Source organism: Pteropus medius, unplaced genomic scaffold (assembly GCF_902729225.1).
Source record: "Pteropus medius unplaced genomic scaffold, Ma_sr-lr_union100, whole genome shotgun sequence".
Lineage (NCBI taxonomy): Eukaryota > Metazoa > Chordata > Mammalia > Chiroptera > Pteropodidae > Pteropus > Pteropus medius.
In genome coordinates this window covers 7,926,195-7,942,294 of record NW_024350325.1, presented here as the reverse complement: position 1 = coordinate 7,942,294, position 16,100 = coordinate 7,926,195, and the positions used below count along the sequence as shown (strand labels likewise).

Here is a 16,100-nt window from a genome sequence, read left to right as displayed (position 1 = left end):
AATGTCAGAGACAAAGAGAGAATTTTAAAAGCAGCAAGAAAAAGCAATTCATTCCATACAAAGGAACCCCCCATAAGACCATCAGCTAATTTTTTTTTCAGGAGAAATTTTAGAGGCCAGAAGGGAGAGAACTTTCAATCAAACAATACTATACCCAGCAAAGTTGTCATTCAGAACAAAAGGAGAGATAAAGTGTTTTTAGACAAAAGCTGAAGGTGTCTATCACCACTAGATTGACTTTACAAGCAATGTTAAAGGAAGTTCTTCAAGCTGAAATGAAAGGATGCTAATTAGTAATATGAAAGCATGAAAGTATAAAACTCGGTGATGAAGGTAGATTACAGTTAATTAGAATAATATTACAATGATGGTAGGTAAATCACTTATAACTCTAGTATAAAGGTTTAAAGAAAAAATATTAAAAATAACTATAACTATAGTAGTTTGTTGCTGAATACATAATAGAAAAAGATGTGCATTGTGACATCAAGACATAGAATGTGGGAGGGGAGAATGGCATGGTTGGATTTGCATTTCTAGTTAGCTCACTCTGCAGAGTAAAGGATGCTTTCAAGTGGAGGGCAAAACTGGAAGGCACACTTTACTAGTTCAGTTGAGAGATGAAAGCTAGAATCAGGGCCATAGTGATTAAAAATGGCATGTCATTCTTGTCTTTATCTTCCATATAAAAATCTTTGCTTCAGTTGGAGAAGCAGACTACTCTCAGGTTGTAGTGTGTGTGAGAGTGGAAGTCTTACACATGAGGACTCTAAGAAGCCCTGTCCAAGGCTGAATATAATTTCCCTGGCTCATGCTACTTACTAGGACTGTGGGATCCCTTTTAGGTTACATATAGCTTATGATCACCTAAGTCAGATATATCCACCTAATAGAAAGCTTACATTCTTTTTTTTTTTTTTTTTTTTTGTCAGCAAGGTGGGAGGGGAATGGATAAAGCAGAGAGGGAAAATTACCAAGAAGTATATTCAAGAAAAAGAAGTTTGATTCCAACCTACATTTGCTAAAATATTTTCATCTATTTTCTCTCATTTATGAAGGTTTAAAAAAATGTTAATTATAATTTTCTTCTTGTATGAAGTTAAAAGGTACAAAAAAATAAAGAATTTGTTATGTCATTTTCACTTTTATATTTTTCTGTGACATTTCATTTACTACTGTAAGAATTAGACTACTAATTGTCCAAATTTTCCACAGTGCAAATCCTATGGAGCTATATCTATTCTGTAGACTGTGTTGAATGTTTGAAAGCACAGCTGACTAAAGAGTAAATTAATATTTTCATATTATGAAGTGTATATAAATACACTTCATATTATATGCTTGTATATAAATAACCTTAGAGATATAATTCACATGCCATACTGTTCACTCATTTCAACTGTACAATATAATAGTTGATTATATTTTCTTTAACAGGGAAAAAAAGATGTGACCCAGATATTTAACAACATCCTGAGAAGACAGATAGGCACTCGGTGTCCTACTGTGGAGTACATTAGTGCTCATCCTCATATCCTGTTTATGCTCCTCAAAGGGTAGGTACATGGTTCCCTTTAAAGCAGGTTTGTGTTTAGAATAGTTGTTAAATGTATTTAGCGTCAGCCTCATTTGAGATATGATAGGTTCTCTTTTGGAATCACAGTGAAGATTTTTACCATGCTCGAGGTCAGCCCTCCAGACCTGCATTACTTAGGCTGCAGCAAAATGTTTTTTAGCAAAGTTCCTTCCATTTATTGCTCTCTTTCCTCTATATTCCTGTTATTTCATGTCTCTTCCTATTATATTATTGCTTGTATTTCCCAATCTTCTCTTTTTCTAGCATTGCAGTTACCCTTTCCTTGATTGCATGAGACCAAATCCCCTAACCCTAATCCTCATTTACACACACGCACGCACGCACACGCGCGTGCGCGCACACACACACACACACACACACGCACACACTTCTTCCAATGGCTAGCATCTGCCAAGATGACAGGCTTCCATGTGGGGATAGAGTAAATATTACTGTATGTATATAGTACCCTAAGAGAGCCAAAATAACTAAAGTCTAGCCAGATAATAGAATCCCTGATTATTCTTTTATATATGTATACTTATTTACAGATGCCTCTTGGGCATTTTGAGGCTACTCTAACTCCTAAATAAAGACCAGAGATTTGGATGTAGCAAGGTTTGCAGACAGCAGACTATCTTCTTATTCTCCTTCACTAACTTTCTTCTCTACCATCTCAAACTTATATATTATGCTGTTTCATACCTAGTGTGTCTTGTCTGTGTTTAATTCCCAGTTCCTGCCTTGTACATTTTTAAATGTTTGATTGTAGCCAACTAACACATAACACAGTTTAAAAATCAGATAAATCATCAAATAGCAGCCTTCTACTTCTTCCTTCTCCATTCCTCAGCCCCATTATCCAAAGACAACCACTTTTATCTTTATTTGTTCAGGTATTTACCTCTACATTTCAAATAATGGGCCCATACTAATCTTTGATTTATCCATTTTAAAAACTACCCTTTGACTTTCTCATAGGTCAGATGATAATTTAGTTTTTTCACCACCACTATTACTCTATTTTCCTTCCCCTTATCCTCCCAATATACTTTATCACAACTTTTAATTTTATTAAAAAGCACATTAAAATTATGACTATGTAATCAATATTCATTGTTGAACAAAGTAGTGTATTATGATTACTTCATTTTTTCTTACAAAATACTGTTTTTACTGGAGAATTACATCTTTCAGTTCTAGGAAGGGAAATATACTTGTATCATGTATTAGAGCAGACTAAACTTACAACAAACATTAAACTTTACAACAAATAAACCCCAAAATGGAGTAGCTTCACCACCAGATAAGTTTATTTCTCACACAATAGTGCAGAACAGATGTTCTAGGTCAGCAGGGGGCTCTGCCTTCTTTAACGTGTGGTTGCTAAGATCACTTTGTTCATTGCCATTTCAGCCCACAGGAAGGCAAAACACGTAAGAGAATTTATGAGCCAGGCCTGGAAACAGCTTATGTTCGCCCATTCACATTCCATTTGAGAGCACTTAGTTACTTGGCCCCTTAATTCTTAAGGGAATCTGAGAATTGAAAAACTGAGTCATTTATCCTACAGAATTTCCTCCATTTTGGGTTTGTCAGATTGCTTCTTAATGGTGTTCCATTATATATATAATATGAATATAAACTTTTAGAGTAAAGGTTATATTTAAAGGCTTGATTAGATTTAGATTCAGTTTTATTTTGGCAATTATATTTTATAGGTGGTTCTCTATCATTCAGATTGCATCATGTGAGGAGACATACACTTAGTAATGCTGAGATTGAGCAATGGGTTCAGATGGTGACAGCCTAATCCATTATAATGTTCCCCATCAACCTTACGCTTAATTGTTTTACCATTCATTGAATAACATTGCCTGATTCCGTCATTTCAGTAGGGGTTACAAAAAGGTGACTTCCTAATTCTGTCATTCCTTGTGTATTTATTGACTAGAGTAGTTTTATAGGGAATAACTTTCCTTCTTCCACTTCAACAGGTTAATTACTCTGAAATACAATTTATACCAGAGAGGCAGAATATATACCTAATTCTTTTCCTTCAGTTACCAATTTAAAGAATAATAAGTTGTCATCCTAGAAACTTACATTGATATCTAATGAGTTTCACTCCTCTCTCTCTCTCTCTCTCTCTCTCTCTCTCTCTCTCTCTCTCTCTCTCTCTCTGTCTCTCTGCCACACCACTCCACTTCCCTCTCCCTCCTTCCTCCTCCCCGCCCCAACTCTCTCTGTGTCTCTTTCTAGTATCATTACAGAACTAGTGTGCTTAATGTTTTTCATACATCTTGTATTTTACACACAGTTTTTTTGATGCATAGTTCTCCATCTGTGGCCCCCTCAAGTTGACCCATGTCCTTTTGATATCACCCCCATTAGTTTGTGAGAGCTTTCTTGCTTTCTGGCACTAGGTATACCAGGCCCATCTTCTGTGTTTCCTAACACAAACCTGGAATCAGCCACTTCTGCCAATGACCCTTGTTCCTTTTTGTGAGGAATGGTTCTTGGATCTGGATATGATCTGGATATTTAGGGGTGCTCATTGAATTGCATTGTTATGGCTTTTAGTTTTTTTCAGTGGACAGAGTTATTTCATTATTTTTAAAGTAAGAAAATATTTCCAGATAGAAGCAAAACATTTTGACTATATTTAGGAGGCTAACTGTTTGTTGAATGACATTTTACAAAACTTTTCCAAATACTGCCTGACGTTGTTTGCTTCCAGCAATAATAACAAAAGGCTTTTTTCCCCTTACATAATATAATCTATATTCTTAAGTTGAGATATTATTACACAAGATCTTTCTTCTACCTATTTTCTGTGTAATCTTTACTATAGCTTACTGCTAGATGAAACAATTGCTCTTATATTTGGCTTCCATTAAATTTGAAAGAGACCTTATATGCTGTCATTATTTGAATGTGAATGCTTATATAGTAGTGTGTCTTCTCTACAATAACACAATTAATTATAGTTCAGAACTACAAATCAGAAGGAAAATATGATTCAGTTATTCAGTTTTATAAAATAGAGATTCAGCATTCATTGGACCTGTGGCAAGTCAGTCATGGTGAAGAACACGTGATTTGTCATGGTTCCTGCCCTCGGGAACCTTATCCATAAGTAGAATAGAATAAATGAGACAAATATTTCTTTTTTACTTAACCTAAGGATATTGTTATTGGGATTTGAAACTTATGGAGTACTTCTTTATATAGTAGGCGTAAACTATCAAAAGCCAATATCCTAGAGGTAGTCAGATTGAAACAGTATATGTGGTATTACGGATCCTTCAAAAGGTATTGAGGAAAATTAGGAATTTCCTTATATAGATTAATGTATTACTAACTTTAAGAAGTTGTCATCTCAGGGAATGACAGTTCCACTCTTGGGCAAAAACTGCTAAAATGAAATGGCAAGTGTTCGATCCAGAGTTTGTTTGTTTTTTTAACCTTCTCTTGGTCCTCAAGAATAGTCAGTACATCACAGATGATTCTAATAAACTTCATCAAATGAAGGGGAAAAATGGAGCTAATTATACACAAAAGTTGGAGTAGAAACTTTTTATAGTCTCAGTTTGGAATTTGAATTAAGAAATGAGAAAACATTGGCTAGAAATCATACAGATTTTTGTATAAGCCAAAGTTTGAGTCTCATTAGAGTCCTTTAGTATTAAGAATTTTACTTAGAGTTTGAAATTCTTTATATGCCTACTTTGTGAAAAACATCATGCTAGACACTCTTGGAAACTAGGGTGGGGATGGGAGAAGGTAACAATAAACAAATATGGAGATAGTGTAAACGAGGAGAGGAGAAAGTAACAAGATAAGTAAAAACCTATCCCCAGCAATTAAGTCGTTTGTAATGAGGTGATAAAAATAAATTTATAACAACTTATTGCAACGTAACAAAGTACAGAATGGAAAGAACTGCTAAAGTAGAATTACAGACAAGCTGTTGTAAGAATGTGAAAGAAGTAGAGAATAATTCTGAATGGTGGGTGATTAGGAAAGACTTAAAAGGGGAATTGGCATTTGAATTAAGCCTTGAAAGATGAGAGAGAATTATAGAGGTGGAAACGTAGGAGAAGCGCATTCTAGGTTGAGAGAATGGCATACTCCAAAGAATTAGCAGATGTGATGGGAGAGGAAATCGAAAAGTTAAGTTTAGAGCCAAATTATGACAGTCAATAAATATCTTACTAATAATTCTGGATTTTAATTGTCTCTTAAGTTCTTTCTCTAAGCCAACAGTCTTTATATCTCCTAAGTCCTCTATAAATAAATGAGAATGTTTTTCTCCTTCACATTTCAGAAACTATACCCCCTTTATAATAACTTTAATATTTCCTCACCTATAACTCTTCCATGTGTGCCAGTAGGCTGATTTTAAAATTATTCTGATAAGAGAACTTGCTAACACTATAAATGAGCATTTTTATAGTCTGCAAATAATCATGCCTGTCTGAATATATTAGCATTTAATGTTAATACGAGTTATTTAGGGAATACTCAAATGATATTTATAAATATTATTCAGAATAAAAAACATAAAAATGAATAAATACCACCCGGTTTAATGAATTCTCTTAAATATCCTTTGCCATTTGATTTTTCTCATCTATCCAGTTTTCTTATCAGTTTAGTTCTCATCTTTTGCTTTTAAAAATATTTTTATCAGAATTTTTTTTAACTTGCAGAGATCATGATAATTTGAAAAATTGCATAGGCTCTTTATTAATGTCATTTTCCCCCTACAGTACAGGAAATATGTTTCCTATATTTTTTCAACATTCTAAGAAAACACTTTTTCAAAAATCGAGATATTTAAAGATTTTTTTTCCAATGGGCTTTGTACTACAACCATAAAAACTAGTATTGTATTCAATGGAAATGTTAAATGATATAACAATTTTTTTACCCTATACTCACTTCCCAGTCTTTTACAACTATGTCTTCCTTTGTTCTATTCTTCCATTATTTACCACACAGTTGTCAATTATATCATTTCAATACTGAGCATGTTTTACTTGGGCTAAACATTGTTCATTTTCTTGAAACTTTATCATACACTGCAATGTAACTCAAACCGAGATTTATTTCAATGTTGAATTTGACACTTAAAATATTGTTATTAAATTAGAAATAGAACAGATCTAGTATGCCACTCCTGAATTATTTGCTACAGTAGACGTTGTATTTTTCTAGTGAAGTTTTTGCTGTGAGCTGTAATTCTACTTCATGATTTCAGTGAATCAGTCAATTCACAGCTATTAATTGTTGGTCACCTATTATATGCAAATCACATATGTATATCTATCCCTTATCTTTTTTCTGAACTCCGGATGGGTATGTTCTACTAATAAGGAGATATTTCTATTTACATATCAGGTATCTCAGAGTGAACATGGTCAAAAACAATCTCTTAATTTCTAACCTGTTCCTTGACTAGTTTATTCATCTTAATGAATGGCACCACCATATATACTATTATATTCAATCCAAAAACATAGAAATCATTCTCTTTTTCTTTTTTTTCCTCTTCCCCAGAAATCATTCTTCAATCCTCAGTTTCCCTTACCCCAGATTTATTCCCCACCCTGCCCTAGCTGCAGCATCAGCAAGTCCCATTGAGTCTCCTTCCAAACAACGTATGTGATCTGCCCACAGTCTGTGATCCTGCTACCGCCCCAGTCCAAGCCGCCATCATCTCTAGCTGGGCTTCTCCTCCTCCTCCTTTCTGTTCTCCCTGCTTCCACTCAAACTCCCAGGCCCATTCGCCTCTGTTTTACAGTCGAGTTTCCACAGGTATCCAGAGTGATCTTTTGAAAGCATACATTGGGCCATGTTAATTTCTTACTTTAAACTCTCTAAAGGCTTCCTACTTAAAAACCGAACTCCTTACCTCACCTTACAGAGCTGTACGTGATCTGGCCCTTGCGCTTCTCTCCACTCCAGCCTCATTTCACACCATTCACTACTCTTCCCCCTACATTGCAACTGTACTGGTCTTACTTCTCCTACTGTAACTCACCAAGTTGGTTCTTGTCTTAGAAATTTTGCAGTTAGTTCCCTCTGCCTCTTCCCCCACCAGACATACTCTTACGGGGAGTATGAACACGGGGAAGCCAGTGACTTTGTCGTGCTTACTGTTGTATCCCCAGCATCCGGAATAGTACCGGATATATTATACAGATATTCGGTGGATGTTGAATGAGTGGTGTTTGAATGAACTTTACAAAATGGTATCTATGCTTCCATTAACAGCAGTATTGAAATGTTTGTTTGGTTGGTTTTGTATGCCATTAGTATTGTTTTGTTAATAGGATAACAAAGCTCTCTATCTCTTGTTTATGCTATAGGTATGAAGCCCCACAGATTGCCTTACGTTGTGGAATTATGCTGAGAGAATGTATTCGATATGAACCACTTGCCAAAATCATCCTCTTTTCTAATCAATTCAGAGATTTCTTTAAGTACGTGGAGTTGTCAACATTTGATATTGCTTCAGATGCCTTTGCTACTTTTAAGGTAATTTTTTTCTCCTGAATCAGCTAGATCATTTAGTTTCAGCATTTAGTTAAAGTCAGTTGGCCTCTGAAGAGGCATTTTAACTTTAAAAAGCAGAAAATTCTATTCTTTAGGCATGAGCATAGCCAACTGTGTATGATGTGGATCATAAAAGGCATCGGTATATAGAATACAATTTATTAGGCCAGCTTGTCACATTGTGGAAAAAAACAACTTGTTACAAGCTCATATGGAATGAATTCCAATATATAAATGAAAAGATGAAAATGTATTACTCTGTCTATAGCATGCTTTTATTTATGTTAAAAACAAAGGGTATAAGTTTCCCCTTACGGTGCATATGCTCTGAATACCTCTGCAAGGATAGCTGGGAAGCAGCAGCAGTGTTCACCTGCAGGGAGGGACCTGGGCAGTGAAGGGGGATGGAGAATTACACCTTTAAATATAAAGACATCACATTATGTTATCAGTGTAATTTTGAATTTCCACATGGTGAAATAAAATACTAATAAATTATGTTGTTTTTTTATAATCATATATATTTTAGAAACTTTTTATCTTGTTTGTTATTATATAGGCGTTAAATGTAATCTAACTTAATTTTTAAATTTAAAAAATTTTAATTATGGTATAATGCACATAACATCGTTCGGCGTGCCCTTCAATAGTGTTAAGTGTATTCATGTTGTCATACAGCTAGTCTCTGTTAAACAGCTCTCCATTTCCCCTTCCCTCCAGCCCCTGGCATCCACTTGCTACTTTCTGTTTCTGTGAATTTGACCATCAAAAAGAGCTTCAGAGAGTATATTAGAAAATGGTGCAGCTAATTTGCAAACTAAAATACTAACACTTATACATCCAATGACTGGTGCCTCCTTCAAGATTTCTATTTTAGAAAACCATGTACTTATTTTTATGGTCCTGCCATTGTTTAATATATTTTGAAACTGTTATCAATGTTTGTGGCATGTTCATTTTTCAAAAATGGCAAATCTCTATCCTTTGAGGGCAGATAAAAGTTTTGGAAACATCAAAAGGCTATTTGACATCCAGGTTAGTGGATAAAGTAGACAATCAAGTTAGCTAGAACTGTTTTAGGTTTGAGTAACAATTATAATGATAATAAAAATAAATTTTAAAGTAACTAAAATAGAGTCTGATTTTCTTCGGTGTCTACCAAATTGTCTGAGGGACATTTTAGAAGAGCAATTCCAAAAATATTTTAAGCTGATGATATAACAGCATCATTGAAAAAAAAAGATTTTCAAGGCAATTATACAAGATAAGATTCATTTAAATATATATTCAGATTTGTTTCTTTAAAGCATTTCAGCAATCTACTTGTTCTATTTACATAATTTCAAATTTACTTCTACTTTTTTTAGGATATAAATATAAATTTCACTTAATTATAATCCATATATGACTTTTAATTTATATATATTATCATAAATACATATTTTAACAAATATCAATGTAATTTATGTACTAATATTAATATATACTTCAATCTTATTACTGTACATAAATAACTCGAAAGTTGACCTAGATGATAAATAGTTCTTTTTAATGGCTCTCAAGAGGTCAAGAAAGGTAAAAGGAGTAATTAGCTGTACTGAAAACCACATATTATCTATAGACTAGGAATTTACTCAGCTCGTTCTGAGAAGGTTCCTTAAATCTATTAAGCCATGATTAGCTCATGTGGTGGCAGGAAGTGTGAGAGTCAGATGAGAAAGACTCAGGAAAAGGCAGAGATCAGAGTGGAGCAGGAAGAAGGCAGAACCTGAGGAAAAGAAAACCTGGTGAAGGGAAGGGATGTAGTGGGGTTCACAGGGAGGTGGGGCCTGCGGGCTGGGCAGCAAGAGGGGCTTCCTGTGACTAAGAAAAGAGAACACAGTGAATGGACTTCAGCCTGAAGATAGCCTGGTTAAGGGGAAGGCAAGGCCGGGCAGCTAGCTGCCTGGGACACGATCTATAAAGGAAACCAAGATATCTCCAGAAATATAATGAAACAAGGAAAACTGAATTGACACAAACTGTCAGGGAGAATCCTATTTGAGGATCACAGTTTACTGTGGTACTTTTGTTTCAACAGCAAAATGTGCAGTTTTGGGACCACGGCTGAATTGCCTTAGATACCAGAGCAAAAGACCTGCAGTGCCATCGTCCCTAAAAGTTTGAGCCAAGTCTGAAATAAAATACCAACCATTAGAATCTGGGTTTGAAGGGAGGATGGTCACCAGCCTGCTCAAGCTTTCCACATGTCTTCACTCATCCTGCCTGCTCCCTAGATTCTCCCTGAGAAAACAGGGAGAGAGGGAGAGCCCATGCCTGGAAGTCTGGGATAGACGGGAAGGGGGAAGGGAGGGAGGGGGATTAGAGAGTATGAAGAAGATAAAGACGAAAATAAAGGAAGAAGAAACCTAGTAAAGACAGCAAAGAGCGAGGAGAAGGAAGGAAAAGAAAGGGAGGAAGGGCTAGGTACAGACTAGGGAACGCTGACTGGGCACGTGTTCGGAGTGCTGTGGAACCCCAGGAGCCTTTCCATTTCATAGGCCACTCAGTCTCACATGGCAAAAAAAAGTTGTGCAGTGGCTACAGGTGAACCCCTCCCCCCTCCCAAGAGTATATTTGGTGAGACATGCTTTAGTGCATCAGATGTGGAGAATAACATTTAACACAAAGGATGATTCCATTTCTTTCTAGCAAAATGTCTGTGCTTAAACAACTAAGGAAATGTTTTCTATTAATAGATACTGTCATCCCATTTTTTCCCTTTTCTATTTGATGACTCTTTGCTGTCATGGAAACAAGTTAGTTCCTTTAAAAAAAGACTTCACAAAGAATTGTAAACATAGAACAAATTTTAATGGAGGGAAAAGCAAATACAGATGAATGTGTGTTTTTGAAAATTTCCCACGATTTTCAACATTTAATAGAATGAACTGTACCTGATAATGTCTTGCTATCATCTGTTTAGCCCAATTTAATTTTCAGCACAATATTGATTCACAAAAAGAAATTCTAATGTTTTGATTTGTATTTCAACATATTTTCCATTGAACTTAAGTCCTTGAAAATCTAAATAATTGGAAAAGTTTTCTAGTATGCTAACAATATTGGAAATGCCAATTTTCTGTATTTTTTTAAATGCTATGGTTAGTATAATGTAACGATGACCTTAAGTCACAGTTTTTTAAGTAGCTGGTTTCAAGGGGCATTGTTCGTTTATTTGGTTTGGTTTTATATTGGTTTTGGCTTTTGTTTTTAACCTCTTAGATGAACCTTTTTTGTTTTAAGCTCCAAGATGACTGTTACCCACTTTAGTCATTAATGTTTTAATGTTGTTAGTTTATGTCTTTGTCATGGTATTGTCTACAAATTGTCCTTTCCCAAAAAAGATTCCTTAAAACCACAATGTCTTTTATCCCCACAAGAATCAACATGATAGGAGTGGTTCGAATTCTCTTTCCCACCTGACTAGCTATATGTCCTTGAACAAGTTAGTTAACCTTTGATAGGCCCAATGATCAATCAAGTTGTGAAGACAAGTAATATGAAATGAAATTGTTTTGAACTTGAAAATTATAGTGCAAAATGCTTTAAATATTTTACTTTTTATTAAAATAGAAATATGTGGGTTTTACCATTTCTACTGCCTTTTCTCTGTGAGGTTATGTGTGTATCTGCTATATGCATTACGAAGTTTTAATTAAATATGTATTAAAGTATAAGAATTTATTTTGGAAAACTTTAAAGTTCTTGTTATGTTTTTAATTAAATTCTGTGTGATACCTAGTCAGGGTATTTAGCCTCTAAGCACATAAAAGGGATTAGGTAAAGCTTGTTTTCTTTCAACATTAAGGTGAATTAAGGATATGATTTAAGTCTGATGTGAAGACAGTCAAACGTTCCTTTATGCTGTTGTTCAGTTTTCTGAGAGTTATGTCTGTAATAAGATCGGGCTGCTTGTGTTCAACTTTCAAAGGGCTCATTGTGCTACTTAATGACCACACGCCTCACAGCCCATTACCTCCAAAGCAGCAGATGCCAAGATGGCCCTGTTAAATGTCCTTCTTGTGCTTCCCAGCGTCCTAGGCACCTCTGTTTTAAAACTGGTTAAGGAAAAAAACTAAAGGTTAAAATCCTTGAAAATCTGTTAACTTGTAAGATATGGTTTTAGTCCATTCAGAATTCTTTTTTTAAAAAATGACTGTTGACTCTTTTAAAAGATCATCATAAACTTTATTTGAATTATTATATATGTACAATGTAGAGTTGTAGCTTGAAGAAATATACACTGTAAACTCATCTCTAAAATGTCATTTGTTTCAGTAAATTATTTCTATAATCTAAGAATGGTATGAATTTAAAACAAACTCATTTTGAACATGAAACATATTCTCATCTTAAACTAAGAATGGAAATAATTTTGCGGTGGAAACAAAAATTTACTTCTGAAACTTTTATATATTTCAAATTAATAGACTTAGTAAATCTTAGAAGAAAAAGACATTTATAAATTTTATTAGCTATAATAATTTTCTTTCACTTGGCTGTTCTCTAGGATTTGCTAACGAGACATAAAGTGTTGGTAGCAGACTTCTTAGAACAAAATTATGACACTGTAAGTAAAATTAATTTTAAGTCATTCTCTCTTCTTCTCCCTCCCTTCCTCTTAGATCTGTGAGCACTTACTCCTATTTATGATCCACAATAAAAACCAACCATATCAATCATACACCTAATTGGTCTATTACCTGGAAGCCAGGTCATCAGGAAACTTTACAGAAAGTTAAGGATAGCAAGAGATCAGGGCTTTCTGGCTTTTCACGTCTCTTCCTGTTGTGCTCTGGAATTCCAAGAAACAACTAGCACCTGCTCCCTTTGATCTTGACTTAAAGGGCATTCATGTTGCCCTTAAAAGGCAATAAGTAGCTCTTCCAAATGGAAGAACACTCCCTTCATATTAAAATAAATCATTTTACCTGGTCAATAATTAGTTTTATTTACTAGTAGAAATGCCAAAGTATTTTTGTCTTCCAGCTCCATTCTCTAATGGAGAATCCAGCTCAGCCTTTTGAGATTCAACTGAAATGTGACTCTTCTAGGAAGCTTTCTCTAAGCACACCCTTCCACACACACACACTTCCCCCATACACACACACTTCCTCTGCCACCCCCACCCCCACCCCACTCTACCTCTCATTTTTTGTACTGTATTATTATGGTGTGTCTGTATCTTCCTGGCTGGTTCTTGAGCTTCCCAAGAGGCAAGAACCTTATCTGTTGAACACAGGGATTCAGGGTCCGGTATAGACTTTAGAGTCTGCTTGCTTGGCTTTAAGACCCAGTTTTGCCTCTTACTAATTGTGTGACCCTGGGCAAGTAACAGTGCCTACTGCAAAACAAAGACAATACCTACTTCATAGGATTGTGGCAGGAATTTGACAAGATTTAAAGTTTTTAGGATAGCACCTTGGTAAGTGCTCAGTATTCATTTTTATCATTATTACTTGGATCCCTAATATCTAACTCAATTCCATATATTTGACTGTGTTCAATGAGTGTTGAATGAACAGATCCATCCAAGAGCAGCTATGTTTTTGCTAAATATATAAGCAATGGAAACATCATGATTAAAGTAGAACATAGCACAAACCTGCAAGCAAAACTTTACAGGATTTGTTCCAGTATTGGTTCAGATGCTTTAGACCAGTGCTCTTCAGTTGAAATATAAAATGCAATGCAAACCACTATATACTGTGTAATTGAAACATTTCTAGCTAGTCACACAAAAAGATAAAAGGAAATAGATGACTCTAGGAAGATATGGAATACTGTACCTATCAGTACCCTATATCTTCACACATCCAAATCACAGAAATTAAGCTATGTCTTTTTTATTCATAAATTGTTTGCTAGTTTCCCTTTACAATTAAGAATTAGCAATATAATCATGAAATCAGAGTGATTTTCTTATTCTAAAATTATCAAGAAGATACTCATGAGATCAATAGGAATACTTAGACTTAAGTGTCAGACATGAAAGGAGAATAATTATTATTGCCAGAGAGGCATCCAAAAGCTTCAAGACTAAAAGGAAATGGCATATTTTTGAATCTGGGAAATGAACCATTATTATAGTTTGGTTGTCCAGTGATGATAGATGCTAGATAGAATGTTAAAGACTCATTAGATGTTACATTTATACTGAGTGAAAATTAAAGAGGGCTAAGATAGTTTAGTATCTACTGCTAATCTTTTCTAAAGAATGGGTGAGGTAAATGCTTTGAAGTCAGGGATAATACACAACAATGTATTTGAGAGACCATGAACTCATTCTCTTTGACCCCTTATTTATCTAAATTTTTTTTTTGTATCTATAATCGCTTCTTGTGTAATTTAAGAGTTTCACAGACACTGAACCAGATGCACTGACCTGAACACTAGTTCTGAAAACTCCTGTTCCCTTAAATATTTCATACCTTTTGAGTTTCATATTCTTTAACTCTAAAGTAATGAAACTGGTAGCTTGGGAAGGCAAATCATACTTTATATATACATGTATTTGCATTTTATAGTTACAATTAAAACATTACAAAATTTGTCTGATCAATTTAATGACCCACAAAATCCTCTTTATATTTCATGACATTTAGAATAAATAAGTCCTTCATATAAAAGAATATAGTTACTGTGACTTTAATGTGAGCTGCACGTTTCGGTTTTACTTTTCACTTTCTTAATTTTTGATAATTATCATCAGTGTGCACAGCCTCCCCTCATCACACACGTGCACACACCTTGCACTTGGCCCCCTGAGGACCAGGACTGTTTTCCACTCCCCTCAGCCCCTGAATGCTCTAACTTTTAGGTCTCTGCAGAACTTGCTCCTTCCACTCTAGTGGTCTCCGAGTGTGCCCATGCATGGTGGGAGGTTGACACTGAGCTTCCCCAACCACTGGCACTCTGAGTTAAACTGAAGGGCCTAAGTAATGATTGATGGCGCATTAAGAAACAGGGGCCCAAGCACCAGTGGCCCCCAGCTTCTGGGAAGAGCAGAAGAGCTCCAGAGAGTCCAGCTGAGATTAGCATGGCCATTATGCAACAGAAGTAGCCTTATTCCTCTACCTGTTCATGCTATAAATTTGGCAGTTTGATTCTTTATGAGTTGCCAGGTAAAACCCTAAATGTATTTAATCTTTTCTCAAAATATTTATAGGCTAATTGCTGCCAGCAAGTCTACTTAAATAGATTTCTTTAGAGTAGCATAAAATGAATTGTCTTTGTTCAAAATGATTTATTGTGAGTACTCGATTACTCCATTTTTCTACTCTATTTCTAATTTTCTGAACTAAAATAAAATAGAGAATTATGTCCCTTGTATCACTTGATTTCCCTGTCTCCCAGCGTCTTTATGTGTAAATGAAGATGGCAAAGGAGGGACCTCCCCTATGGACACTGGTGACAGCTAGAGTTAAGCACATAGCAGTAGAAGACACAGCAGCTGAGCCACACTGGGCTCAAGGGTCAAGGACTTAACTTCTGACCAGGAGGGCAAGCAAGCCTAATGCAGAGAAACCACTGCTGGTTAGCACTCTAATATTTATTCTCTTTTCATTAGATTTTTGAAGACTATGAGAAATTGCTTCAGTCTGAGAATTATGTGACTAAGAGACAATCTTTAAAGGTAATGTCAAGTTTCCATAAGTTAGAGTCTCCATAAATTGATATCTTGTTAGTAAATGGTCTGTGAGTAAAGAAGTAAAAACAGAAAAATTTAAATATCCTTATTTTGTAACTTGAAAAATGTTACAAAAAATTTGTAACATTAAAATTTGTAACATAGTCATTATGTTAATGACTATTCTTTGTAGCAAAACAGTGTAATTGTCCTGCCTCAAATGCTTTTTAGAAGTAACAATAGAAATAATAATAAGTACATGATATGTACAGAAAAAGAGAGAGAGAG

The 16,100-nt window shown here is 35.0% G+C and overlaps 1 protein-coding gene across 3 annotated transcripts in view; it reads left to right on the top strand.

The window, feature by feature from the left end:
* The window catches only part of CAB39L (calcium binding protein 39 like), a 138,483-nt gene that overhangs the window by 101,145 nt on the left and 21,238 nt on the right, over positions 1-16,100 (top strand). For all 3 annotated transcript variants that reach the window (XR_005647884.1, XM_039839382.1, XM_039839383.1), the window contains 4 exons: positions 1,438-1,556; positions 7,954-8,122; positions 12,693-12,752; positions 15,753-15,818. Coding sequence is in view for 2 of the 3 variants with exons in the window: in XM_039839382.1 (XP_039695316.1) it covers positions 1,438-1,556; positions 7,954-8,122; positions 12,693-12,752; positions 15,753-15,818 (414 nt within the window). In the remaining variant the exon portion in view is untranslated. The remainder of the gene's footprint in view (positions 1-1,437; positions 1,557-7,953; positions 8,123-12,692; positions 12,753-15,752; positions 15,819-16,100) is intronic.